General features: G+C 41.6%; 1 protein-coding gene and 2 long non-coding RNA genes across 4 annotated transcripts in view; 2 read left to right on the top strand and 1 right to left on the bottom strand.

Moving 5' to 3' along the window:
* Nucleotides 1–10,504, top strand: part of ebf2 (EBF transcription factor 2) — a 29,295-nt gene extending 18,791 nt beyond the window's left edge. Inside the window, exons 7-16 of one of the 2 annotated variants that reach the window (XM_044372060.1) lie at nt 3,886–3,967; nt 5,470–5,611; nt 6,731–6,861; nt 7,081–7,207; nt 7,330–7,418; nt 7,531–7,596; nt 8,021–8,195; nt 8,286–8,468; nt 8,578–8,748; nt 8,933–10,504. In XM_044372060.1, coding sequence (XP_044227995.1) covers nt 3,886–3,967; nt 5,470–5,611; nt 6,731–6,861; nt 7,081–7,207; nt 7,330–7,418; nt 7,531–7,596; nt 8,021–8,195; nt 8,286–8,468; nt 8,578–8,748; nt 8,933–8,964 — 1,198 coding nt within the window. In that variant the 3' untranslated portion in view covers nt 8,965–10,504. Of the gene's footprint in view, nt 1–3,885; nt 3,968–5,469; nt 5,612–6,730; nt 6,862–7,080; nt 7,208–7,329; nt 7,419–7,530; nt 7,597–8,020; nt 8,196–8,285; nt 8,469–8,577 lie in introns of both variants that reach the window. The other variant, XM_044372052.1, reaches the window with a different exon arrangement.
* LOC122996584 overlaps nt 1–13,555 on the bottom strand; it is a 30,039-nt gene extending 16,484 nt beyond the window's left edge. Inside the window, exons 1-2 of the long non-coding RNA XR_006407034.1 lie at nt 13,470–13,555; nt 10,510–10,585 (exon numbers count right to left, since the gene is read on the bottom strand). This is a non-coding gene — a long non-coding RNA (uncharacterized LOC122996584). The remainder of the gene's footprint in view (nt 1–10,509; nt 10,586–13,469) is intronic.
* Nucleotides 13,556–13,823: 268 nt separating this feature from the next.
* The window catches only part of LOC122996581, a 53,854-nt gene continuing 39,926 nt past the window's right edge, over nt 13,824–27,751 (top strand). Inside the window, exons 1-2 of the long non-coding RNA XR_006407033.1 lie at nt 13,824–13,906; nt 24,959–25,443. This is a non-coding gene — a long non-coding RNA (uncharacterized LOC122996581). The remainder of the gene's footprint in view (nt 13,907–24,958; nt 25,444–27,751) is intronic.

The raw sequence follows: 27,751 nt of genomic DNA, 5'->3' as shown, positions 1-27,751 counted from the left end.
TCCTTATTCCTCTCTGCATCGTTGCTTGTGTTTGCAGCAGGGCATCTAGATGTTTGCTTAAAAAAAAATTATGACAATCTCCTCCTCTTCATTCTTTTCAGTAAGTTTTTCTTTCCATATTTTTGTATTGCAGCACACATTTGTCATCTTTGGTGCAGTAACCCAATTGGAAGGCTAAAGCCAAAAAAAGGAGATGACTGGAGTGGAGAAAGTTTTATATTTGTGCTGCTAACTAACTTGAACTCTGCGTTAAAGCCTTTTGCATCACATGCTTCAAGAGCCACTGCTAGTAAACCTTCATTTACAATGAGCACAGAGGGTGATGTGTTTTATGTCTATGTGAAAAGGCAGTTTATGTCAACAATGATTAGTGCTGATGAATGCCTACGAACATTTTTGTTAGAGGTCCTGTGCTGCTTAGGTGCTCCCTTCATGATTAAGGCCATATGTAAAGTGTAGAGTGTAACACTCATGTGTAACAGATGCCGCAATGGACAGAAACGTGAAACTGAGGGACCACACTGAGGAGTGAAAAATTTACAAAAAAACAAGATCTTTTCTATTGTTTTTTGTGTCACGACATACTGGTTGATTGTTGAACTAGTTTTAGTTAAGCAAGTTGTCACCATTGGGATAGTCGCCGCATGCTGCGAGGCCTGTGTTTAGTCTTGGGAACTGAAGCAGATGCAGACAAAAGGGATCGGAGGCCTTGACAGAGATGCAGAAGTGAAGACAGAAAAGAAAAAACAGACTCCCTGCGGTTCCAGTGTGGAAAATGATCCCAAGGTTTAGGACTCGGGTCTATGTTTTGTTTGTGTTTCCTGGTTAAGTGTGTCTGTGGAGGTTAGATGTTGTGGAAGATGTAACTTGTTTTCAATTGCTGACCATTGCAAACTGTGTGAAATTCAATCACTTTTTAAATTTGATATCAATCTCAGACATCAAAAATAATTTTTGTGTCATATTTGTTGGTAATGTTATGCCAACGGAAGCTTTTTTTTTTTTTGTATCAAGGTTTGGTCACAGTCAGTACACAGTCACAGTCACAGTCTTTCTGTCAATCTTTTCCAAATTGACTTGCTACTTTTTTCACTTGAAGAAAAAAAGATACATTATTAAGGACATGTATGACAGTTTCAACTTTGAAACAGGCTCTGCGTTATCTTTATTTGTACTATGTTACTCACTTGTGTTAATCAAACAGATCCTCTACTGTACACAATGCTTATGGAATAGAATATTCTGTAAATGTGCAGAACAAAGCACACATTAAATATAAACACACTAAAGCTAGCAGAGCTCTTTGAAAATAGCCTTTCTCTGCGATTTCCCTGTGACACGAAGATCACCTCCAATTCTTTGCATGTTCTCCTCATCTCTTCCCTGTGGATGGGGAGGTGTGTGGGTGTATTACATTACCAAAACAAAAACAAACAACAGCAATATTAAACTTTTGCAACCACAATAGAGGAGGGGATAAAAAACAGAGGGTCCTCGACTTCTTATTAATTATGCAAGATTAGTCTAATTATAATTCAGCAAATGAATGTGTGGCAGAAGGTGCGAGGCGACGGGGCTGGGAGATTTGCATGTTAAGTGGGCAGGGGGAAGCGGCTAATGCATGCTAATATATGCGTCAATGTCTCGCTTTAATTTCAGCATTTGCAGCTGTGTGCGTCCGAACTGAGGGGGGGTGAAAAGTTGACTCAATGGGTTTTTGGGAGGGGGGCAAAGGTGGGGGTGTCAGTGTATTAGAGTGTGCATGCATGCATGTGAATGTGTGTTTCTGCGTATGTGTGTGAGGCATCTGGTGTCATACAAACAAGGAATGATGAGAAGAAGTCAACAAACAAGGTCAAGAACCCTCAGAAAGTGCACAAAGCCTGAGATGGATGTAAGCAACCTCTCAATTAATGATTTCACTATCTGAGGCATCATTGCAGAGTTTTATCATGGCTGTCAGTCAAATGAGTGATGACTGCTGGTTAGACTTTAAACCAAAACTATGGTCCATGTGCTATTATGAATTACCTCCTTATATATACCCTTATAGCCTTTAAAAATAAGCCATAATGTAAGAATCATTGCCCAGGATAAAATGTACATTCTCTATGACCCTCAAAGGAGGCAGTAAAATAAAACAGAACATGATTATAGCCCTCGTCATGGTCAGGAAACTATAACTGTATACTGTATATTTCCTTTTACACTGTATACGTAGTGATTTTAAATCACGTTAAACTAACAAAGTCATAATGTCTAGAAGGCAAATATAAGAAAGGATGACAAAGTCAGTCATCAATGAGGAAAGAAATGGAAGAAGGAAGCAGGGAGAAACGCAGATGTGCCCTTTTACATGTTTCCACTGTAAAATGAGGGCGAGTTCAACTTAAAAGTTGGAGGTCCGAACTATCACTGATCTCTGCCAACAACAATATTGATTGTCCTCCGACGAAATAGCTCAAATCAAGAAATATTGGACACACTGTTGGAACTGAGAGCTAGTTGCAAGCCAGGTCCCGTTCACAAGGGAGGAAGCTGGAGAGAGTGATGGAAGAATTGTGAGTAAAAGCTGACAGAATGAGGGAGAGATTAGTATTCGATGGGAGGGTTCAGGGCTGTGGGGCCAATATGAAGTTCCTCTCCAAACAACATCTCTCCATTAAGATGACTTATATTTGCAGAGAGTGCAGTGTGGGTGGGATTGGAGCTACCCATGTAGCCCAAAAACCACTGCCTCCCTCTGCAGCATTTTTCTTCTGCACTGTTGTTGTTTGTTTAATTGGAACATTAGTGGATGTGTTTTTCATAGGAAAGACAGAGCTGTGTTCTCTGTGAAGTGGGCATCTGGTTTGATAGCTATATATTTGCCAATTGCCATAATTATATCATAACCCCACATCATTTCCAAGCTCATTTCTCTTCTCTTTTGTTTTAACATGCTTCTTCTGCCTAATTTCTCTTCTCCGTGAGATTTGTGTGGATCTTCTCATCCTCCACTGCACCTGCCCCCTTCATATATTTTCCTGCATCTCACCTTGCCAAGTCTCTCTCCTCCCTCCTCTCTGTATTTCAGTGATGGAATGTGTTCTTGTTGTTGCTTTCTCTTTCCCATCGCTGTCTTTGCCTCTCAGCATGGGGACTTTGGGATTGCGGCAGAGCTGCGTTGCCATGGCAGCGGGCTGTGTTGCCGAACTGTGTACACCTGGGATTTGGAGTCTCTCTCCGTAGTCTCCCTCTCTCCTATTTATTCCACCTTTCTCTCAGGTTTTCTTTGGTGTAACAGAGGCTATCAGCACCCCTCTCTCTCTCTGTCTTTATCTTCGTCTCCACAGTCTATCACTCTCAAAAGTAAACTCACATACATAATGAGACACATATACTTGAAAACAAATTTCATGTCCATACCAGTGCCTACGCCTCTATCACTACCTTCCTCTTTCCACCTCCTCATTTTACTTTCTCTGTAGTCGTCTCTACTTCATTTCCCTCTCCGTTCCCATGTGGGGGTTCAAATACGGCATTGCGGGATACCACGAGTCCCCTGAGTCCGCTGGCATACATCACTGTCTCCAGTTTACTTTGAAACACAGTAGTGCTTTTCACTGGACTGTGCTTCAAATTCTCATCACTTGATTTAAAGTGCAATAGCATTGACTTTAATACTAAACTAAACAGCCGGGATTGATGTCAGAGTTGTAATCCTATAGATGTGCACGCACATACCCGCACACATCATCCACAAAACCTGTCTCTGAAAAATAATTAACATCTCCTTTGACTGTTAGTGTCATTCTGGGTAGCAAATAATCATATACATGATTCTTTCATGTGATTTCTTAGTTGCTGACGTACAAACATATGTCCCTTTATTTACCTTTGCAGGTTCTTCTTGAAGTTTTTCCTGAAATGCAACCAGAATTGTCTGAAGACAGCAGGAAACCCGAGGGATATGAGGAGATTTCAGGTACGAATAGATGGAGAGAAAAAATGCGTGCCTGTGAATGTGTGCTTGTGTGTGAGTAGAAAGAGGTAACGTGATAACATGTGGCACTGAATGTGAAAAAAAATATAAGAAAACAAAGATTTCACGGTCAAGTAAAAACACACCACCTTCACGCCCTCCCATTTGAATTAATTATTTTACAATTATTTTCTTATCCAATCTGTATACATGGAGTTTACACCAATTTTCAATGAATTGCCCAATATCAAGAGACATAGAAGAAGTAGTTAAAGTTTAAAATCAATAAGTCAGAGAGACGGAAAGACAAACGAAAGGAGTTAGATATGTGGGAGACTTGGTGGTGGGGTGCAGGAAATAGGTTGAGGTGTTTCAGGAAGTTGTCAAGAATTGAGTGATTGGCTCCAGATGGGGGAGGTCATGCTCCGTGACCCAGGAAGTGGTCACAGGGGACACTCCCGCCTCACTTCCTCTGCCGTCTTTCAGCACCAGCGGCCCCTGTCTGGCATTCTCCTTCTCCTAGCTAACCCTGTCCCTTTCCCTTCTCTGAGCTCCCCCTGTCTTCCACCATGTTTGCTTTAGCTCCTACGATGTGACACATGCTGAGAAGTTATGAGCACACAGGCGCTCCAAGACTCTCATCTCTGGGTTAAAAGGTGATCAGAGCTGGACAGGAGTCGGCTGCTTGATCGATAATTTACAGTTATTTTTCTTTAGGTTCCCCTCCCTCTCCAGCACCTATAGCACATATGCTTTTTTCTCCTTTTCTCTCCTATGTTCCTTCACCTGCAAAATTACTGCCATGTGTTTATTTCAAAGTGAGCGTATGGTTTTATCTTTGCTGTCTGATTTTCTATGAATTTTGAAATATTTATGGTAAAAAAAATAAAATACCTTTTTCTCACTGACCCATTCCCTCTAACTCTCATAAACATGTTCATAAACACACAATTATTATCACTTTAAGAAATAGTATCACATCAACACTCCTTAATATCCAAAGAGAAAAAAACTACATGTCCTCTCATTAATTATATATGTGTCATCCATGCGGGGCAGATGTGGGAAGGAACACACACATGCTGTGGCCAGAAAATCAAATTAGGGCCACTATATATCATCCACTACTTTAACGGCCGGCTAAAATGGGAGATTTGGTCCATATGTTTGGTGTCATTGAAGGATCAGGAGGAGACAACGATGAGCCTGCTCCATGCTGTATGAATCAAAAAGTTAGGCAAGAGGCAGTGGAGAGGCCATATGGAGGCCTGATGGAGGAGTGGAGGGGTGTATGAGCGGTGTCATCACCAGAATGCAGACACATTATGAAGATCCCATTGATGTCACATACCTATTGAGAAATATTACTATCACCTGTATGCCGAAACAAATTGTTGCTCAGGGATTTTGCTGTTGTAACCGGAGATTGTGACTCGCAGCGTGCTGTCCAAGTCGTGCACATACACTCATGTATCTTTCTCTTGGCTTTTTTCCTCTCCTTTCAGGTGGTCTTGTCCAGCACTGTAAGTGTGGACGGCCACGTCCTAGCAGTGTCTGACAACATGTTCGTCCACAACAACTCAAAACACGGTCGGAGAGCTCGCAGACTGGAGCCAGGAGAGTCAGCTGAGAATACCATGGAATATGGTGAGACATTGACACTACAACACTACAATGTCACACCTCATTTATCTTTTCTATTTCACTACATGTCTGCTTCATCATTCACACTCATAGTCACAGTCATAGAACATACTGATCCAAGGAACTCTTCAGCAGCAGGTACTTGAGTTGCCTAATGTCCATTCATAATCACCATGATATATCAAACATAACCGGTGATGCTATTGAGGTCATTAACTGAGCAAATTAATGCATTATTTAAATACTTGTCTTCACATACAACATAGATAATATCTTATCTTATATCCATATGTTTAAGCATGAAGAGCACAATTTAATATAGGCAAGAACATTTCCATCAGTAGTCACATTTATCTCTGAACCAAGAAACACACATTACATTTCCCTGTGCAGTGGTGGAAAGTAACTAAACGTAGTACATTTACTCAAGTACTCTTGTCTCAAGTACAGCTTTAAGGTTATGTGCTTTTAAACTTTTCTGATGAATATTTTCAATACAAAACATATGTTGGACTTATAAAATATGAGACACTGTTGTAGAATTAACTACCCAGTAGTATATCAGTAGATCAGAACAGCTCTACAAAATAATAACAATATAGCTTATGTACTACTAATAATACATTAATGTAATATTTATAATAACACAACACTCACAGGGCTATTTTTTGCGTGTTAGTACTTTTACTTTTGATCCTTTAAGCACATTTTGCTGTAATATTTCTGTGTTAAGATTTAAATACAAGACTTTTACTTGTAGTGGAGTATTTTAACACTGATGTATTGCTGCTTTTGCTGAAGTAAAAGATTTGAATATTTCTTCCACATCTGTACCTGAAATTTTTATTCATATTTCATCGCTTTCAGGTCATGTGACTTCTTGACCTGTATTTGATATGGATTTTTTCCTATCTAACATCCTGTTCTTTGTGGTGTTATTCATGGACAAAAGCCAAATCATGGATATATCACGGCCTGAACAGTGCCTTGGAAGTTGTTTTTCATGAACCTTCCAAGCATTCCTCCAGAGACAGATGCACACTCTATCCTCTCTTTTTTTCAATAGTTGTAGATCCTGCACTGAATCCCTCGGAGTAACTCTTGCTTTGCTCTCCTGTCTAGCGACCCCGTGTATCAAAGCCATCAGCCCCAGCGAGGGCTGGACCACTGGCGGGGCCATGGTCATTGTTATTGGGGAGAACTTCTTTGATGGGCTGCAGGTGGTGTTTGGCAGCATGCTGGTGTGGAGTGAGGTAGGCATTGTCTTCAAGACATCTCACTAATGATACCGTTTCTTAGAATATTTTGAAATGATATATATAGCATATGGCTTGTCTCATTATTTAGATGATTTATGGAGAGTCTACACAAATTAATCTTTCCACAGTAATATGTTAGCCTAAATATTTACAAGGCGCGGGGGGAATCATTTATTGCTATTGTATGACACGATTTCTGTGCTGTTCCTTCAGCTGATCACGCCGCACGCCATCCGTGTCCAGACACCCCCTCGCCACATTCCTGGGGTCGTGGAGGTCACACTGTCTTATAAATCTAAACAGTTTTGCAAGGGAGCACCCGGACGCTTCATCTACACAGGTGAGTAGAAAATACATCATATAGTTTTTTACACTTAACAATGAAGCTTTTTAAATATGAGCTTTTGATGACCTGCGACTGAGGATTGATGTGTTATATGTTTGTTTTTTATTTTATTTTAGCTCTGAATGAGCCAACTATAGACTATGGTTTCCAGCGTCTTCAGAAGGTCATTCCCCGACATCCTGGTGACCCAGAGAAACTAGCCAAGGTGAGAGACTCCTAAATGAAAGACCACACTTTGTACTGACCGCACTCTGATTTTTTCAGGAACTGTGCAAGCTACAGTCTAAAATTTTAATGTAATAAATTTTCATTTGCAGGAAATCCTCTTGAAGAGAGCAGCAGATCTTGTGGAGGCCCTGTACGGAAATCCACACAGTAATCAGGTAAGCAGCTGCAGGCAGCTGTTCATTTCACTTCAGTAAGGTATGAAAATTAAGTTGCGGGGATTTGAAACCTGCTAAAGATAGGTCATCCAATGCTGTGAATATTTAGTTGACCAATATTTAGTTGTTATTTGTCAAAATATTGTTTTTGCATTTTGGAGTTTCTTAGAAGACCTAGAAGACCCTAGAAGAATGCACCGGCATTGAGGAGTTTGTTGTTGAAATTATTGGCAGTCAATGGACTAAAATATACAAGATTAGGTCACACATTCAGCTTTTGAGATTGACAAATGTTGACCAGTAAACAGTCAGGCCACAGGTATAATCACGGAGATATCATCTTAACAGCCTAACAAAACTGAATTATTAACTGGCCTCTCTCTGTATTTGTAACTTAACTGTTGCATTGTTTTATCTCCTGTAGGACATGTTGCTGAAACGTGCAGCTGACATTGCTGAGGCACTCTACAGCGTTCCCCGTCCTCACAGTCAGCTGCAGGCGCTGCCCAGCTCACCAGCTCACGGCAGTGTCATGGGTCTGGGCTCCTATCCTTCCCAGTTAGGCGTCAGCATCGGAGAGCCAGGGCAGAGCAGCCAAGGTGAGCAGAATGAGTCATAAATTGTGCACTACTTCAGTTTTGCTACTAATTAAGCTCAGATCTGACTGAACATTCTCGTTTCTCCTCCAGGTTACATTAGAAACTCCAGCAGCTTGTCTCCAAGGGGTTACCCCTCAGCCTCCACTCCTCAGCAATCAAGCTACGGGGGCAGTGGGGGGATGACTGGAGGTTATGGGACAGTTCCCATGACCAGTCTAGGAGTTCCTGGCTCTCCCGGTTTCAGCAGTACCTCCCCCACAGGCTCTCCCTACAGTAAGAACTTATGTGCTTTCTAAATGTGCATATTTGTGCGCTAACTTAGCATGGCTGAGTCTGTTGTGATATTCAGATGTGAGACTGATTGTTGCTCTCTATTCCGCAGTAATGCCCTCCAGCCCTACCATACCAGGAAGCTCCAGCTCTTCATCGTCTCTCTTGCCTTTCTCCTCCTTCCCGTCTGCTGCTAAACAGAAGAGTGCTTTTGCTCCCGTCCTCAGGCCCCAGGGTTCTCCCTCCCCTGCCTGCCCCGCCTCAGGGGGGAACAGCTTCAGAGGTAGCCATCCAACTCACTATCTGACCCCCCTCTCTGAACTTACGAATGCAGTCTAACCCCTTGTACTAACCACACGAAAGCTTTGACTGAACAAGACAGAAAAAAAAGTTGCTGGATGTACTGTACATTAATGCAAGACCTGATTGATTAGAATCATAGATTTTGCATATTTTTTTCTCTCCAGCGATGACGGGCCTGGTTGTTCCCCCGATGTAGCAAAGCACCCACCCCAATCTGCCCCAGACCACTGCTTCACTTAGCCCCTCTTTTGGCACTCAGAGGGCAGGGAGAATGGAAAATTGATCAATAGTGACCATGTGTAACTTCACTCCCTGAGCACCCCCCACCCCCCCACTTTCCCCCCGCCATTTCTTAGTCTCCTTTTCATCCAGGTGGATGAACAGGATTGGCTATGAAAATGTCCCAAAGACCAGCCATCTACTCCAGAGGCAGAGGAGATTACTTCACCCACAGACAGACAATGCTACTTAGCTAACAGCACCAGACTGGACCCTATACCGCTGTGTGTGTCATGAAGCGTTTTTTAAAGGAAACAGAGGAAGAGCTGCTCCTAAAATCACCTCAACCTTCGAAAGCATCTGTATTTACCTCTGGCCTACTGTCACATGCAGTATTCGATTCTTCCAACACCTGCCCAAACCTTGGCCAGAGACGTACGGGACGCGTTGTGAGAGCACTGAACGTTGTTGGATGATGGACAACTCTGATATTATGTTGCAGTTCTAAAAAGCAGGGTGCTATTTGTCTGTGTATGGACACCTTAAACGGCATGTGTGTACACTGTCTGTGAGTTAGCGAGAGGTTTTTTTGTAGTAGACTTTTTGAAGACGATTTACATTCCAGAAAAATAGACCCTTTATTTTTTGTTCTGATCTCTACGGTTTTACAAGGGAGAATTCTTTGTCTCAAGGGTTATTACTAAAGGAATTCATATATTGATTTATTTAAGAACAAGCAATTTAACTTATTATAGTTAGTTTAGGGAATAATATAAACGTGTTTTTATAAAGTGGTCCTTTTTCCAACTGTTGATGAAATTAAGTTATCTCAACAATGCCATTATAATTGATAATTGATTAAAAGTGATGGATTTCGCTGTGGAGAAGATAAACTACAGCTGTTTGGAATAAAACATCCCCAGTTTGCAGTTTCTTGCATAACAAAATCTTAATGTTATGCTCACAGTTAAAGAAGGTTATTGTCCTTGTGTAAAGGAAAAATGTTAGTTAGCCTTATCCTTTTTAATTTCACGTGTAATGCATGCTTTGTCACACCAATGCCCTGTTATTTCATTCCACATTGCAAATTTGAAACGATATTATTATAACATAAAGATTTTAAGTTTCATTTTAAATGGTTAAACAGAGTACAGGTTCCTAGTCACTATGCAGTACAGTAAATGAAAGCACAAACTGCTCAATAGAAGAGAACAGGGCGTACTAAATGTTCATCAACCCATATCATGCTGTTCTTATTCATTGATTTTTTTGCCACCACAAAACAAACTTCATTCTCAGGATGTGAAAACAAAGAACACAAAGAGTAGATGACATTTGAACATTTGTTTTTAGAGTTTGGTTAACTTTATTTATTTAAAAATTATTAGCAATTTAATACTATGTTTTTGAAGCCATCTTTCTTTGAAACGGTACAAAACATGGTGCAAATGTGATTTGTATATCTCAAGGTGTAATTATATTTTGTGCTCCAAATAAAACAAATAAGCAAAAAGTCACTAACCTTGGTTTTACTTGTGTTGGTTCTTACATCAAGCATAAATCTGCAGTGGTTTCTTTTTTACATGTATGTTGTTAACCTGCAGAAACAGAGTTACATTGTTAGTATTTTCACGCACACTGTTATCTTTCAAATTTCTTGGACATTACCAGGCTGCACATCTCGAGGTTGTGCTGAATCTATTTTTGACTGCGCCCATCACCTGTATGCTTGCGCAGCTTGCTACACTGTTTTGTATACATAGCTGATGAGCCGCAGCATCTTAATTGTGATGCGAGCATTAAAGACTGAGTAGAGCATGTCAAGATAAACAACAACACTCCCCCCATCTCTCTCCTCTCCAATAAACCTGCTTTTCTCTGAGGACCAAGCCTCTGGGGGCCCGAGTGAGAACCACATGAGTCTCCCTCCAGCATGGCCTCCTCCTCTCTGTCTCTTTCTCTCTCTTAAAACCCATACACGCATTGGCATGTGCCTCACTGTTCCCTTGTTTTTTCAGTCTTTGTTTGGTACAGCTTCATCCCGTCTTTCTTTCTCTCCTCTCTTTTGCTCCCCTGAAATGGCCCTTCTCTGCTAATGTAATTAGCACTGGTAAAGAAGGGCAGTTAATTACCCACTCTATTTTGATCGGGTAATTAATGTTATGCCAGGAAACAGCAACTGTTTCATTAACATAGCGCTCAAAGCAGTGAGGGGGCAGGGTAGCACCCGGTGGATGCGTGTCTGTGTGTGTGTTTCTATGATTCATGTATGGACAAACAGTGTACCAACAACTCTGACAGTGAGAGACATGTGGACTTCAAACGGCTGCTAACTCTGTTTGTGATCTGACCCCACCAGCAAGTCACTGTTTCTCTCTGTGCTGTCTTTGTCACCATCAAGTGGCACTTGTCAAAAAAAGCTCAGGCTGCTGCTGCTTCCTCCTCATCTCTCCTTCTCGCTCTCTCTCTCTCTCTCTCTCTCTCTCTCTCTCTCTCTCTTTTGATATGCTGTTAATTTGACAAGTTAAAGTCAGCTTTGTTGCCAGCACCTCAGCATTCATCTTGTTGAGTGCTCCTTCTGCCCAGTGGTGCAGGAGCCATATGCTCCTCTTCCACATGACTGTTTTGTTTTTGTGGCGGCATTGGTGCCATTTACTGTCTTCTGATCACAGTTTGGATAAAGACAGCATGAGATGCCACCTGCCACCAAGTCGTTCCACATCACACTATATGCACAGCTTCAAAAGAACTCCTGGGCGTACGAGAGCAAAAACCATGTCATCTTTCATTATTGATACTGCTAAAGGACTGATGAGCTTCCATATTTAAGTTACAGTATTGTCTTCCTTAAATAGAGGGAGCATATAGCACAAAATACACCCTTCCCCTCTTCTCTCTCAAGGGATATGTTTGTGTTTATATACCCAATTAGCCCTCTGGCCACAGCATGGCCATGTATTAGCCCCGGGTGTATGTAGTGTCTGTGTGTGTGTATGTAAAATACAATGCACCCCTTTCTCATTTGAGGCATAATTTCAGGGGTGTGCGTCGCTTATTAGGCAGTCTGAGGCAGAGCTTGACAGGGGTGGCCCAATGTTTTGTCAAATAGATTGGTAGATTGGCTTCCACACACCCAGCCAGTGTCCTTTGCCTTTGGCCCGTCAGTAAACCTGCATTGTTGCCCATTAGACCACTGGACCCCGATTCCTTTTTACAAAATGAATCCCCCACCCCTTCTGCCATTCCCTTGGGTGTCAGTAGAGTGGGGTGGCAGATGGGACAGACACAGAGCTGCCCCATGAGACCAACCCCCCAACAAAATTACACACACATGTAAACACACACAGGCACATAGACATATAGGTGCACACACGCTCAGACATGCATGCATGCACATATGCATAAGCACAACACACACACACACACACACAGTCATGTTTTCATCACTTCAGAGGACCTTACACACTGACTGACATTTATTTTCCTGGAGACTTAACCATAACTACCACATGCCTAACCCTTACCCTAACCAAAACATAACCCTAAACTTACCTTAACTTTAAACCAAGTCTTTACCCTAAAATTAATGAGATTTACGTCCCCACAACGTGAGGAATACCTGATCCACACTCACACACACATACACACACATAGCAGCAGCAGCAGCAACACATAGCTCCCCTGCCCCCAGACACAAACCTCATCTGTCAGCCTGCTGCTTTTGTCCAGAGCACAGAGTATGTTCTGTGAACACAGAGTGACGTCTCTGTCCCTGCCTCTCAATCTGTGCTGTGTGTACCTGTGTGTTTGTGTGTGTGTGTGTGTGTGTGTGTGTGTGTGTGTGTGAGACAGAGAAAGAGAGACGCAGAGAGAGAGATGCACAGTAATCATGGGGTAAGGTGTAAGTAAACTGAGCACCCAATACAATCTAGAAGCCATTAATTATGTCCACTTAAAACTATGCTTAAGTTTTATAATATGAGATACATTAAATTCATTTTAATTAGGTAAATTTGAAGGCCCCAGTAGTCAGTAATTTGATGTATATTCACATACATAAAAGAGGATGTTAGAAATTCTACATTTTTGTGTTTCCCATCTGATAATAGAGCACACCTTTTAGTTCTTTGTTTACTTATACTAATGCACACAATTCAGTTGAATTAACAATGTGACGAAACAGATGGGACATTAACAGCATTTAAAAAAAAACATACACTTTAAGTTAGTCTACAGTTTGGCTTATTAAAGACCTGTCTTTGAATGTGGGAGTGGTAGCAGTTTCCAAACTTGTGTTTTGAGTTTTATGATGGTGGTGACTCTTATGTTTACATTTGGATCACATATTTTACCTTTTTGTGGCCTGTTGAACAAATATGCCAACAGGAGACCTACCCTTAAGATTAAATAACTGTATTCTTGATGTTTCAGTACATTTTTACTTATAGTCATTATGTTATAATGAACATTAATTGTATTTACCTGTGAGTTTCTTCTGTGGTATCACTTTCCTTTCATATTTCTCGGTTCTGTCTTGTTAATTTACAAAACATCAGGTTTCTCATTATAAAATACGCACTATGCAGAATGTACAGTAGGATAGATCTTTTGTCGTTAGAAAAGACTTTTTATGTCACGATCTTTCTCCTACTCTGGGTCTAATATTGACAATTAGCCAGATTAGATGTAATTTGGGCCGAACGCACGTATTGGCTGTTTGTGCGCGCGGCGGTGTGAGGTGAGAAGGCTTCGCGCTGGTGATTAATTACAGCCAGGCCGCGTGACAGAGGTAGGAGCTCTCCCAGTGCTGTCTGCAGCCGACATGGAGGGAAATCCAGCCTGGCTAATTGACCCGGCTTCTGTAAGGCCATCCATCAACCGTGGCCCGAGTGGCCCCGTAAGAAACACATTATTCAGAGGTAAGTTAGTTAACCAACTAGCGCTCCACCATTCATTAATGGTATTAGCTTCTCTTCTGTCGGTCTCTGCAAGCGAGCCTTTCGTGGAAATGTACTGTTCACCAAATGGAATTAATAGGCAACACATCCAGTATCAAGCTTGTGGAAAGTATTATGTCTTGATTGATGTTTCCATGATTTATAACCCGCGTGGCCTTGAGGTACAGCCAAGGCAGCCAGGCCCAGAGTAAACAGAAAACACGCCCATCTGAAGTCTTTTCTCATGTTTTTTGGAACATCAAACCAGTTTTTGTGTGACATCAGCCTGTCTTGATCTCAGTGCGTTAGTATGTTTTTTTTATTACAGAAACAATTAATTAAAGTCTTAAAAAAGTCATGTCTTTGACAGATTTTCAACTGCTTCCAGAGAAAATAAAATTTTCAGCACTAATTTGATTAACTTTTTATGCAATTGTTTGGAAAGCAAGGAAATGCTTCTTTCCTCCTTAAAGTGGAGGAGTTTGTCTTTTGATGGATTTTCTCTGAAGAGAGAAACCCAAGTACTCTTAACATGAGATGAAGCTGATTTGCTATACTGATCTTTTAGTCAAAGCCCCATCAAAAACATAATTATAGTAAAAAAGCTGACCCTACCAATGTGGAAATTAGCAATTTTTTTTTAGAGGGATTTCTATTCCTTCATTGATGTAACCATAAAAATTTTCTTCTCACCCTGTCATTAAAACCGTTACTGCACATCAGCCTGTGTGTTAACTGTCAGTCTTGTCTGTTTTAGATTTCTTTCCTCTCTTTTGCGAACCCAGATTGAATAGGAGAGACAGGCAGTGTCCAGATCAGCTGTCAGAACAGAGTCTGGGTGGTGCGGTTTAGCCTCGGGTCTCTGCTCTTCACACCTGGTCAGGGCCCACATGTGCTTTCACTCGCTTTCTCCTCGAACCATTCCTCCAGATATCTGGAGATATATGGAGACATATGTTAGAGTCAGCGAGCAGAAGAAATGATTTCTCATCCCCAGAAGGTGACTTGTCATACTGGAGTCTCTCCCCAAATATCTGCCCTTTTTTCCCCCCTGCGAGTGTTACGGAGAGTAATTGCACCTGGGTCACATCTAGTTGTCACAGTTGACCCTTTGCCAGTGATGAAGTTATAGCTGTGTGTGTGTGTGTGTGTGTGTGGGGGGGGGGGGGGTTAACAGATGTGAGTTGTCTTCAAACTAAAATATATACAATATATCTTCAGACTTAAAATGACAACTTTTTTTTAGTGATTTGCTAATTTTAAAGGGTGCACCAGTGCTGTTAATGTTCATCCTCAATCATGCAAACTGTGTGTGTGTGTGAGGCAGCCCCATAGCGCCACCTACCTGTGAAAGAGAACAGGCTTCATTTTTCTTTCCCCTTAATCTGAAGTGTTCACACTACAATCATCTGCACTAAAAGAAGCAGCAAATGTACTGTTTTTTTTCCAGAGACAGTATTTTTCTCACCAAGATTCGTCTCAAGTAGCTTAATTTGTATTCATATGTGAATCTGTATGTTGAATTCTGTCCTATCCAGCAGTGTAGTTGTGGCATGCTGGTGGTAGCAACACTGTGACAACAAGCACAAACAACTGTTTTATATGTCTTTCTGTCCTCTGTATACCAGCATGCATAAATATGCAGGAGGATATCTAATCAAATAAATCCATTCATTAGGAGAGCTGCTGGTATTTTTGCTTTTGCATTAATTACATAGTCATTACCATATCAATTAGAGAAATCAGAGATCATGTAATTAAGGTTTAACCAAAAGCACCTGCTGCCTCGGAGCTGTGTTGTGGTTTGTGTGTTTGTGTGCGTGTGTGTGTGCTTCAGTCCTAATCTAATCTCTGGCCTTTGACAGGACTCTCCCTCATCAATCCTGAGCTGTCGGAATTCAGCTTTTTTTTTTGTTTTGTATTGTTTTTGTTTATAGGGGTGGGTGGGTGGTGGCGGTGTTTTGGAGGTGGGCGTCCTGAGAAATGTTGTCATGGCGATCAAATTGATTGGCAGGGACGCCTGATTAGAAAGGAAGAATAGGAGACAGGTGGAAGGAGGCGGGCTGTACATCCAAAGGAACAGATTGGGACAAAGTGAGGACTCGCTGGGTGTCACGAGGGGAGTCACTGTCTGTTTTGGCTCCGGTTACACCTTGTAAAAGATAACCAGTAATTACTATAACGGCCCACAGAGTGTATTCAGTATTCTGAGCTTTTCAGGATTTGAAACAATATCGCCAGATGTTCTTGTATTTGGCTTTAATGTAATTAAACAGAATCAAGCTTAAGGGATATTTCTGAAACTTGCTGCAGTGACAGAGCGGCACTGACAAGTTTCAAGCAGTTATTTTTCTGCCAAGGTGAGGCATGGTGGCCCTGACTGTGGAGTGAGGATGTAAGGAGGGAGTGTTTTGTGGGGTAGGTTGGCCACCTGTGGGGAAAAGATGGATGGAGCTGAGAGGAGGATGGAATAATTCTTTAAATGAAGGGGTCAGAGGAAACCATGTGTAAGGAATCTATGGAAAAGAAACATACAGAGGAAAAGAGAAGAGGAATGAGAGGAGGGAGGAGTGAGGGGAAGGGAATGGGACTCTGGGGGATGAGTCTCAAATGTTTGTGGCCTCCTCCCCTGCACTTCCTGTTCCATTTCCTTCTCATTTCTCCTTCTTTTGTCTTTCACTCTCCCTGACATCTTAGCTTTTTTCCTGCTTAAGGTCAACCCCACACCTACATGTCCACACCAGGGCCCATTGCTTTCCCCTCTGTTAATTTGAAATGTTACGAGAAAAAACAAATTGAGAAAGAGAAACTCATTATTATGATCATATATAATCCTTGGTGGTTTTTTCTGTTTCAGCTCACAAACTACAAATCTTATTTATAGCTTACAAACACTTTTAATTTCAGTTGACCATTGCTGGAGCTCATAGTAAGCTTTAATATGTATTTCCCATCTTCTATGGAACCATTGTTTTATAAAAATAGAATTGCAGAGACATAAACCTAATAGTTTAATCACATTTTATTTCACAGTTACATTATTGTCACAGAGAATTGCAGTTATAGGCAGAGACAGTTTCAAAAACATGTCCCTTGTTGGACAATTTAAGTGGTTGTGGAAAAGTCCAAGATTCAGCACTTGAAAGTTCTTTTAAACACAAGAAACAGAAGATTTCTGTCACAAATTGGTTTTAAGTGTTTGCAAGTTGATTTTCACACCATATGAGCATGAGCTAAAAGCTGTCAGGAAGGCAATAAATCAGTCTAAAACTGGTATGCTTTGGAGAAATGCCACACAAATATAATGTAAAGTAAATATAATTTTTAGTAGTTTGGATTAAACCATTCACCAAGTCCTCTAAGGTCAGTGATTTAGCTTTAACACTGGCCCTCCAACACATATGTAACTGTTCATTTGTACCTGCAGGGATTTTGTTCCCTGATCAGACAAATTTCAAGTTTACATCATCTTTTCTTGCATGTGCCATCTAAGCACTTAGATGGCACATGCCTTCCAGGGACTCTGCATTATTGATTTTAAATTTCAACATCTCTGGTTATTTTACTTGATTAGTAAAGAAGTTACAACATCAAAAAATATCATCTCACCAAAAATAGTATGTTTCTCACAATGAGAACGTTTAACTGCTGCATTTATTTATTTTTTTTACATCTTTTCAGTCAACGCTTTCATAACCCTGGAGTTCCTGAGTTTAGAGTACAGCCAAAGAGCAGCAGGGGGATTTACTCTGACATACAGTAGATAGACAACCACTGACAAGGAAAGACAAAAGATATAAAGAAAAATGCTTTACATGGAATTAATCACATTTTGTAATAATTACAACCATGAGTTGACTATCAATCAGAGAGGCTCAGACAGTGTTACTCAGCACTTCAATCTGATCGATGAAACACAGATGTTGTTTTTTGAGTCATGTGCACTGAGGGGCCACTAGATGGCAGAAGTGTCCCTCAGCTGATGAAGCTCCATTTGTCCATCATGCACACAGTTTACCTTTCATCTACTAAACCATCTCCTAATCTTCTCAGTGTTTATTCATTGGTCAGGTGCTATGTGAAAAAATGCTTCAGAAACCAGATATTAAATCAGTTATTTTGTGTCTTCATAGAGAGTTTTTTTGTCTTTGTAGAACTGGTCTCCAGAGGTTTTTAATCGCTGATTGTAGTTTGTTGATAAGCCAGTATGAGAGACAAATCAGTGCCACTGTTCTCCCATCTGACAGCACTGAGAAAGCTTTGACTGTGTTCTCTAATGACAGTTTGCCTGCATTTCAGATCCTGCAGTTGTTGTACTTTACACCTCACAGATGGGAGTTTCTGTTATTATTCGTGGTTAGAGACTCACCTAAACGGTTTACAAAGATGAGCGTATTCATTATGAGGTATTTTTGTGAGTCTGATCAAGAGATGCTGCAGATTTGATTGGGCTCATCACATCTCTTCAGTGTAGTAAAAAAGATAGTGGCAGTAATGTAATTGTTTTAATCACTAGACAAGCCCCCTTTAAACAATCAATTGAGAACAAAGTATTGCTTTGCCTACACACTGCTGTGCTGTGCTTTGAAAGAGTCACTGTACACAACAGAAGTGATTGTCAATCTGCCTAAGGCCATTGTCATTCCCTGTTGGTGTGACGGCGATATTCACTGCTGACTCTGCAGCTATGAGTATATTCTGAACTGCTGTTTACAACACAGAGCTGGTGATGGTGTAGCATCAGTAACACTCATAGCATATTTACACTGAGCTCTGGTCTACATACTTCCCTAGAATCAGATGAGCCCTTTAGATGAGGTGGCAACATGCCTGAGCCGCGGCACAGTGTGCACATGATGCCTGCCCTTGGTTTGTTACCTGCCATATGGCTTTCTCAATCAGTGCTCTCTCTGCTGGTGCAGTGCCAGCAGAGAGAGAGAGAGAGAGAGAGAGAGAGAGAGAGAGAGAGAGAGAGAGAGAGAGAGAGAGAGAGAGAGAGAGAGAGAGAGAGAGAGAGAGAGAGAGAGAGAGAGAGAGAGAGAGGCAGAGAAAGAAAGACAGAGAGAGAGGGAGAGAAGGAAATAGATCTTTCTAAAGGAGCATTTCAGGTCTCCGAGCGATCCTGCTCTTTCCTCCCTCCATGCTTTATTTGCCAAATGTCAGGAGGGGAGGGATGACAGCAAAATGTCCACCAGAAATTACATTTACTGGCGGTGTACAAAATAACAAGAACACTTGAAACTATAGTTTGATTGAACACAGTAGACCTGCAACAAATATTATCTTTGTATTACTAGAGCTGAAATGATTAGTTGATTAATCGATCAGCAGAAAATGATCTGCTACAATTTTGATAACTGATTATTTGTTAAAATAATTTTAAGCACTGCCATACATTCTCTGGTTTCAGCTGATCAAATGTGAAGATTTACTGGTTTTCTTAGTTTTCTGTGATAGTAAAAGCAATATATTTGGGTTTTAGTCTGTCGATCGAATGTGCAATTTGGCTCTGAGAAATTGTGATCGACATTTTTCACTGTTTTTTTGACATTTTAGACCAAGAAAATAATCTGCAGATTAACCAATAATGAAAATACATGTTAGTTGCACTCCTACTTATTATATTAAAAAACAAGTTGAGTCTTTGTCAGAGATGTGTTGATTCAACTGTACAGTAATTTCAAAGACTGTAGTTTTTTAGTGTTAATATCAAAGTTTCATTATGTTATTGTGATGTGTTCCTTATCGTCATGCTCACTTCTTGTAAAGATGTGGACCTGTTTATTGAGACAGATTAGATACAGTTTAAACAGAATCGCCTACTTAGTGTATATGCTGAGTAAATATAGGACTACAAATAATAGCATCAAATCCTTACATTTGAAAAGCTGAAACCAGTGATACATTTCTGTCAATTTACTAATCAATTGACTGACAATTTCAAAAGTTCCTTGTTATCATGTCCACCTCCTGTAGAGATGTGGACCCACATATTGAGACAGACTGTACTTGACAATGCAAATTTCTTTAACAAAATTACCTATTTTTTAGTATTAATTTGCATGTATCCTGTTTGTTTGGATCCCTGATTATATCTGAGCAGTGTGTTGTCCTATCAGAGCAGCACTGAGCTGTGCGGTCCTGTGGTGTTGCTCTGAGTTGGCTGTGTGCTGCAGTGCAGTGTTGAGATACGTGATACTATAAGAGTTGCCTATGGGGGGCGCTATGATCCATGGTGTAATCAGTATTATGGATTACTCCTGATTCTACCACACTTGTTGTCTCTGAGTTATCATGTCATACCATTTTCTTGCCCTGTAAAATTTTAGTGGCATTGGTTGTTGTAATGGTGTAATTGTACTGTTTGTTGTTTGATAAAAGACTCATAAATGAACAAATTTAAACAGCAGATAATTACCAAAACCCTTCATGTTTGATGGTGGAACTAAGTATTGTGTATTCCTATTCCCTTTGCAGTACCCCCTGTTCATCAATAGAGGGTGCTGTCTAACCTCTATTCTTCACTGCTTGACGTTTCTTGCCTTTCCGATTGATAGTCTGTGACGACCAACCATAATCTGTTTCACGTGGTTAAAAGGGCAGTATTATTATCCTTTGATCCACTTGAAATTACAAAATGGTCCACTGTAGCGCAAATATAGCAAGGGTTTTTGTTCATCCCATCATCTCATTTTGGCTGATACTAGTGACTAACACCACTGCTAAAATAACTCTGCTGTAAGCCACAGTTGATAGTGCAGAGGATGGCACAGGCCTGTACCACAGAATACTGTATCTCACTGTAGGCTGTGGACTTCTGCCAGCTAACACACTGGAGACTTTTTGCTATTACAAATGTTGAGGTGGATTCGGCATGAGCAGCATAGTAAACACTTGGCTGTATCTGTACCTGCCTGCTGCTGATGTGTGAATCTGACTAATGCAAAGCAATAAGATTCATTATTAGCTTTCCTGTCATTATGACCAACTCTGATTAAATGCAGTGTTTGTTGGAGAAATATTCTCTAGACCTGTGCACCCATGTGACCTGTCCCTGATGAGGAGGATGACTAAATTAGACAAGGAAATGAGAATATTATCCCAAGAGCTACACCTGTGGCGTGGGTGTAAATGAGTGCAAAACTGACATTTACTTTCAGCAATGACTGGCAAGAAAGTCCGGTCAAATGTGTGTTTCGCACGTTAACACGCACTTGACCTGCAGAATGTGGCATCTTAAGATGAGGGAAACTAGTCACATGCTTCTAGGAAACCTTTTCTGTCTCACTTTCAGGCTGAGACATGTTACTGAATCTGGTTACACTTGAACAGTTATATGACTGTCTGCGTTGTTATCATAGGTTGTTATCCTGAGGTTTCATACAGTATGATTCCATGTGTTGAAAAAGCTGTCACTCCTGTCTCTTTTCACTGTGTTGAGTTTATGTGTGGGTGCTTGACAGAGAGAGAGAGTGTGCGTGTGCGTGTGTGTGTGTGTATGTGGCTCTGTCATGTCCCGTCCACTGTTTTTAGAGGAGCACTGGAGCGGCTAATGTGCTGGCGGGTGCTGGCCGTCACACTGAAGAGAGCTTGGGCAGTAGCTGTGTGTTTCTTTCTCCCCCCAGGTCCACACAACCTGTCCCTTTGTGTCCCAGGGAGGACCACCCCAGGGACAGTCTATATACTGGGTGCACAGTGAAACACTAAAACAGGCTTATGTTTGGTTTTTAAGGTCCATTTCAGTTGTTTTGTATGTTTTAGCCTACTATGTTCTAACAAAACAAATTGTATGCTTTATATTAAGGCAGGACAATATGACCTGAAAATCAGGTCACATTAGATGTACCAATGATAAATCATGAACAAAAATGAATTTATTGTAAGTTCTTAACATTGGAAATGCAAGTTTAAAGCCTACATGGATGAAAAGTCCTTAAAATGTGAATCTACATACATCTACAGTTCCATGACAACTGCTAATGAAGATCATGTGACACGATCAAAAGCTTTAGACGGCTGTTTCACAAAAGTGATTTCTTAAGTGCTTGCAGATCTCTAATAGTAGAAACGTCACATTTCAAACATTGTAGATAAATATGTTAGTCCTTCAGGGTTCTTGCATCCTTATGGATGGTTTGAAAGTATGGCATTTGCTTCGATTGGTGAAACGTGTCAGAAATAACAGGAGAGGGATTGATCTCATGGGGATTGGGGGATGAGGGATTGTTTTCTCAACTGCTGTTTCCAAGGTCAAGAATGAACTCTGAGCCTCAGAGCAGTTAATGTATTTCTTTTTTTTCCTGTTTAATTACAGTATGACATGGTAAAGATAATGGACCGTTGGCTGATTGGTTAGTTGCTTCTCAGGTTAGATATCACGGGTTGTTGCAGCTGTTGTCATTTTGCAGATATTTATTTACAATTTGTTAGAGTATGTTTAGGTTGGTTAGAGATTCATAATTCAATAAATTTGGTGAATTTTCCAGCCCATTACTGCCATCCTTTTCTCAAAACAAGCCATTCACATTTAGATTGATTCACTTCCTTACAGGCAGCCATTAGTTTCCGTTAATTTCAGTGCAAAAAGAAAATCAACTTGCATCACAAATAACTCAAGTTACATTTAGGGATGCACCTATTTGAGTTGACTGTTTCTGCTATCAGTTACATTCATTCAGTGACTAACTGGCTGCTGACTCAATTTTGTAATGCCACTCCAATCCCTAGCCTCATGTAACCTTACATAAAATGATCACGATCACAGCGAGGTATACAGATTATATATTTGAGATAGAACTAATGTTGGATTGGTACTAGTTATAGATCACTTTCTTGTTGGTGCACTGCGCTGAAGGAAACTCTGACACCTCTGATGCCTCAGAGTTTTCCAGTAAAGCGTCTTTTTGACTGTATGTATGTCAGTATGTGATGGGTGTGGGACATCCTCTGCCTCACAGGTTTGTTCCAGGTTTATCCGCACATGATCCACCTACTATAAGTGGTCCCACTTGCTGTGTTAAAATCCACTGTAAAACTGTACCTCTATTAGCTCAGCAAGAGTATAGCTTAACAAGACCAATCTAGTTGGCTAAGCAAAAACCACCTTATTTTGCAGTCAGTCCCAGTGGTAATTCATTTAGGCACATTCCCCAGGAGTTCGATATTGTGATGGATCTCTGGCCACAGAGCTGTCAGCCCGTCTGTATTTGTGTTGGGATATGAGGGAGTGATTTGTGTAGTAGCATTGCAGACAGAAGGCAATATCACCAGTCCAATTCATTAGTATGCTGCAGTATAGAGAGCTGCTATCAGATCAGGGGAAGCCTTGGCTAGAGAGCAGAGGAAAAACACAAAAAGAGAGCAAGACATAAGTGCAGGGATATGGACAGACAGCAATTCAAGATAATGAGTGTAATGTAGAAGGAATAGCTCATAAAAAGATGGTAACAGTCCTCATTTTGTAACATAATTTTTCTGTTAAATGATATAGAACAGTGAGCCTAGAAATCCTCAAATTTAATTCCCTGAAGAGCACATTTGATTCAAATTGGGCTCAATATCACCAGTGATTTGACTGTAGATGATGACTGTCAAAAAAGACCTGATAATTAAGAACAGGGGGAAAAAAATCAAAGATTGGGACGAATGGATTGGGAGTCATAATACCCTTCCTGTTTGCGTACATCTTCATATGCAGCCATTTAAAATAACTAATGGAGGAGAATAAAAGTGAGCCAAACATCAAGATGTGGCTGCAGAATACTATACTATACTGTTATAAAATATAACAACAGCCATTCCCCAGCTGTACTTTTGTGTGTGTGTGTGTGTGTGTGTGTGTGTGTGTGTGTGTGTGTGTGTGTGTGTGTGTGTGTGTGTGTGTGTGTTTGTATGCACTGAAGCACGTGTATTGGCATGTGTGTGGACTATGTGTGTGTTTGTGTGTCTACAGTATCATTGTGGACTGTATGTGTGATGTATAGTGAGCCAGGCAAAGAGAGATGTTAAAGGATCTTTTTTGCCTGCGTCAGCAGCATCGCAGGGAGGAGAGGAGGGGAGGGGAGGGGAGGGGAGAGGAGAGGAGAGGAGAGGAGGGGAGAGGGAGAGGGAGAGGGAGAGAAGGGAACGGGAGGAGAGACAGAGAGAGGCAGAGCAATACCAGTAAACAGGTGCCGGCTCCATCAGCACCTCTCTCCCTATGCACCTCTTTCTCTCTATTCACATATCCACACATACATTGGGCATGAGCATAAGACAGAAAACCATTATACTATAATAAACTATATTTATACTACTCCTTGTCTTTTATTGTAAAAGTAATAATAGGGATCGTGGAGAGAGGACAGGGAGGCAAGAAACCAGGAAAAAAAGCCAATTAAGCAAATCCTCTGGTGCTTTTACTGTAGAGACTGTATCACACTTTACAATAGATGTTCAGGGAGTGATATGGAGTAGGTTTTCATTGCTCACAGCCCCACTCTTATATACACAGGCACACTGCACCAACATCCTTGCACGGGTACCAATCCTGTCTGCTGCAGCGCCTGAACAGTAGAGAGGGAGGAGGGAGCAGAAAGAGGGGGAGAGTTAACGAATAAGAGGCAATTTTTTTTTCCCTCATGCATGTTTTAGATTTTTTTATTTCCTCTGGTCTCCTGGTGTGTGTGAGTGATGGTGTGATTGGCTGTGGTGATGGTGGGTTCCCTGCACAGCCTAGCGATCCTCCACAGATGGACACACAGCAGGACTATTAGATACTGAGAAATTAAATACAGGAAAAGGAAACAAAATCAATGCAATGTGAGGAGGGAGAGCTGACTTTGATTTAAAGCTGCTCAGTCTATTCCTCAACTGACTGTCAGTTCATCCCTTTTTAATCTTTGTTGATGGGGTGGGTGGAGGGGTTGAAGCAGTTTCACAGAATGTCAAAGCAATAAAGGGAAGAGAGATGTAAAGACTGCAGAGAAGAAAACAAGTGAAAAAAGAAGGAAAATCTGTTTATTCACAATTATTTACCCTTTTTCTGCTGTATAGAGAATGAGGGAGACCAGAGAGGAAGGCAGCAGAAAAATTGAATGAGGGAAGTGAACATGAACGATTGAGCGAGAGAGAGAGAAAGAGAGAGAGAGAAAGAGCTGCGCTGCAGTAGCATCCCACAGCAGACGGCTGAGGACTGCCGGTGTGTGTGTGTGACTGCACTGCTGAAGAGGAAGAGGAGGAGGAGGCAGAGGGTGAGCACGCTCTCAGACTCTGTAGGGCCATAGAGGAACACACAGCAGCAGCGGCAGCGCTAGCGTTGGCCTGCATCAGGTAGAAGTCCCCGCACCGTCGCCCAGCAGGCCACCGCCGTAGGATCTGGACACGCCAACACCACCCAGACCCCCACCAACGCCATGGCACAAGCGGCCAAACACCTCCGCAAGAACAAGGATTTAGAAGCCCAGGCAGAGCAGGAGCGCAAAGAGAAGGAGGAGGAGAGGGTCAAGAAGAGGAGCCGCTCGCGGGATAAAAAGCGCAAGGTACTGGGACTATTCACAGGTGGGGTAGTCAGGGGTGGGGTGATGGGTTAAGGTTGGGAGGGAGGGGTGGCTGGAGAGGGGGGCAGGAAGGTTGAGACGCCCCCCCTTCTTTCTATGTCATGCTAAACTGCGGTCAGGGGTGCCGGGGCACACATGGAAACCCAGTCATGTTGTGTTTCTACTGTGTGTACACACAGTCTCCCTGGTACACATGTATGTTGTGTGCATACAGACACAGGGAAACGGTACAACACACTGCATGCTTTCCTACTCCTCTCGACTGCTTTATACCTGCTTTATTGACTGTCCTGTCTAAGCCGTCTGATAAGGCAGTGTAGTACTCTTCTCTCACTGTGTCTCTGTCCCTCTTCACATCTCTGTCTTGTCCCCTCTCTCTGTCACTTCTCTTTCTTTGTTTTCACACTGCGGTGAGGTGAAATTTCACTACAGCACTAATCATCCACGAGGACAGTGAGCTTGCCTGTGTCCGCAACAGTCCGTTCTCTTTTGCTCTCTGCTTTTCCTCTATGTGGCATTGTAATGACCGCAGAGCAATACCTGCAGGCTTCTGTCTTGCTGAGAAGTCCAGGCAAAGCCTGGCTCATTGTAAACAATAAATCTCTGATCCTCCAGTCACCGACTGCAGGGACATATCATAAAGCTGCCGAGTCTATTTTATTCCTCTGGCCACTCGTTGCATTTCACTCAAACTCATTAATGAAAATGAGTCATCCGCAGATTGTGCTGTTGTGTATTGGTGGGAAATTGGTCCTCAGCAACCAAGTGTGAGTCCAGCAGCCTTATGAGCCTGCACTGTGCCAGGCTGGCTGTAAACCAATCTGATGCTGATGCAGTAGAGACAGTGTTATGGACAGGAACACAGTATAGCTCTTCCACTTTCCCAGAGAGGGGAGGCTGGAAGGCTGGGGTTGGGATTAGATTTTTCTTTCTGTTGTGCTTGTACAAAGTCGGGTGGCAAGGGGTTTGAAGGTGTATTTAAGAAAAATCAAGGCAAGAAAAGAGAGAGAGCAAGAAGAAAGAAGAGAGGGAAAGGCAGTATGACTCAGATACACCTGGGGTAGATGTCTCTCAGTAGGGGATAGCTCCTCAGCTCTTTTTGTTGGAGAGTCAGACACAGTCCTTTCATTGCAGACACACACATGCCACCGCTCTGTATGCAATGACTGACATGAGCCAGTGACTCCTGGGCTGGATTTTCTTCAACTCTAACATTTGCTTTTTGATAAAAGGGCCAGGAGTGTGAATGCCAGTGCAGAGATGCCTGTGTGTGTGTGTGTGTGTGTTAAGCTTGTGTGTAAATGCAATATGTGCATGTCTTGCAAGATGAGATCAAGAAGGGACAGTACTAATGCAGCGCAACTTTGACTGAAAGTGTATTGTTTCAGAGGATCCCATATCACTTACGTAACCATGCAGCTTAAGTCTTTTAAATAAGCTTCCTGACTCCCCACCAGCTCTCCCTCCCAACCTCTCTTCCTTTTTTTAACACCGGCTTACAGTCATTCCTGGTTTCTGGAGCAGATGTTAACACTGGGGGAATTCTCTCTCTTTATCTCTCTTTCTCTCCAGTGCCCTCTTTGTTTCCTCTTTGAAGCCTGCAGCAACAGAAGCAAATTCTGCCGTCTATGATTCAAAAGTTGACTGATTGCGTTTCCTTGTATGTTCATGCACGGCGGTTAAGAAAACCACCGTCGCACTTGGCAGTTTTCTTTGTTTGCCACTCGACACCTGTTTTTTGTAGTTGTTCCATCAGCTGTCTTGTGTATCGACCTGTACCTCGGGAGTGTCCCTATCCTCGTGGTGCACGCAAGGTCGACACTTTCTCTGTGACACATCTTTTATTTAACCACCCTTCCAAATTTGCTCACACACACACACACACACACACACACACATATTAACACACATGCACCCTCACTTGTTTTCATTCTGTTCTCAGCAAAGCAGTGTCTTGTTATATAAGCTTCTGTTTCCTCCTCCACTGGAGGCATTTCAATCATTTATCCTGCACAATTGATGTGTTTTGAGTTTTTATATGAGGAATCACTCATAGCCTTTTCTTTTTTATTGATCTCTTCATGCCTTCTGCAATGAATTGTTCCAATTTATAGTGGATGATTTATTGTAACAGGAAAGCAGTTTCAGTTGGTCAGCTGGTTATTTAGACCGTCACTTGATTCAGTCTTCTTTGGTCCAGTTGAGTCTAATGAGTATTATGGCCTCTAGAGGCTGCTTGACTCTCTAGTAGTACATTTTAATTTAGGATCTTTAATAGACATTATTTGAT

The sequence above is a fragment of the Thunnus albacares genome, chromosome 2, assembly GCF_914725855.1.
Source record: "Thunnus albacares chromosome 2, fThuAlb1.1, whole genome shotgun sequence".
In the NCBI taxonomy this organism is placed as follows: domain Eukaryota; kingdom Metazoa; phylum Chordata; class Actinopteri; order Scombriformes; family Scombridae; genus Thunnus; species Thunnus albacares.
This window is presented reverse-complemented; position numbering and strand designations above follow the sequence as displayed.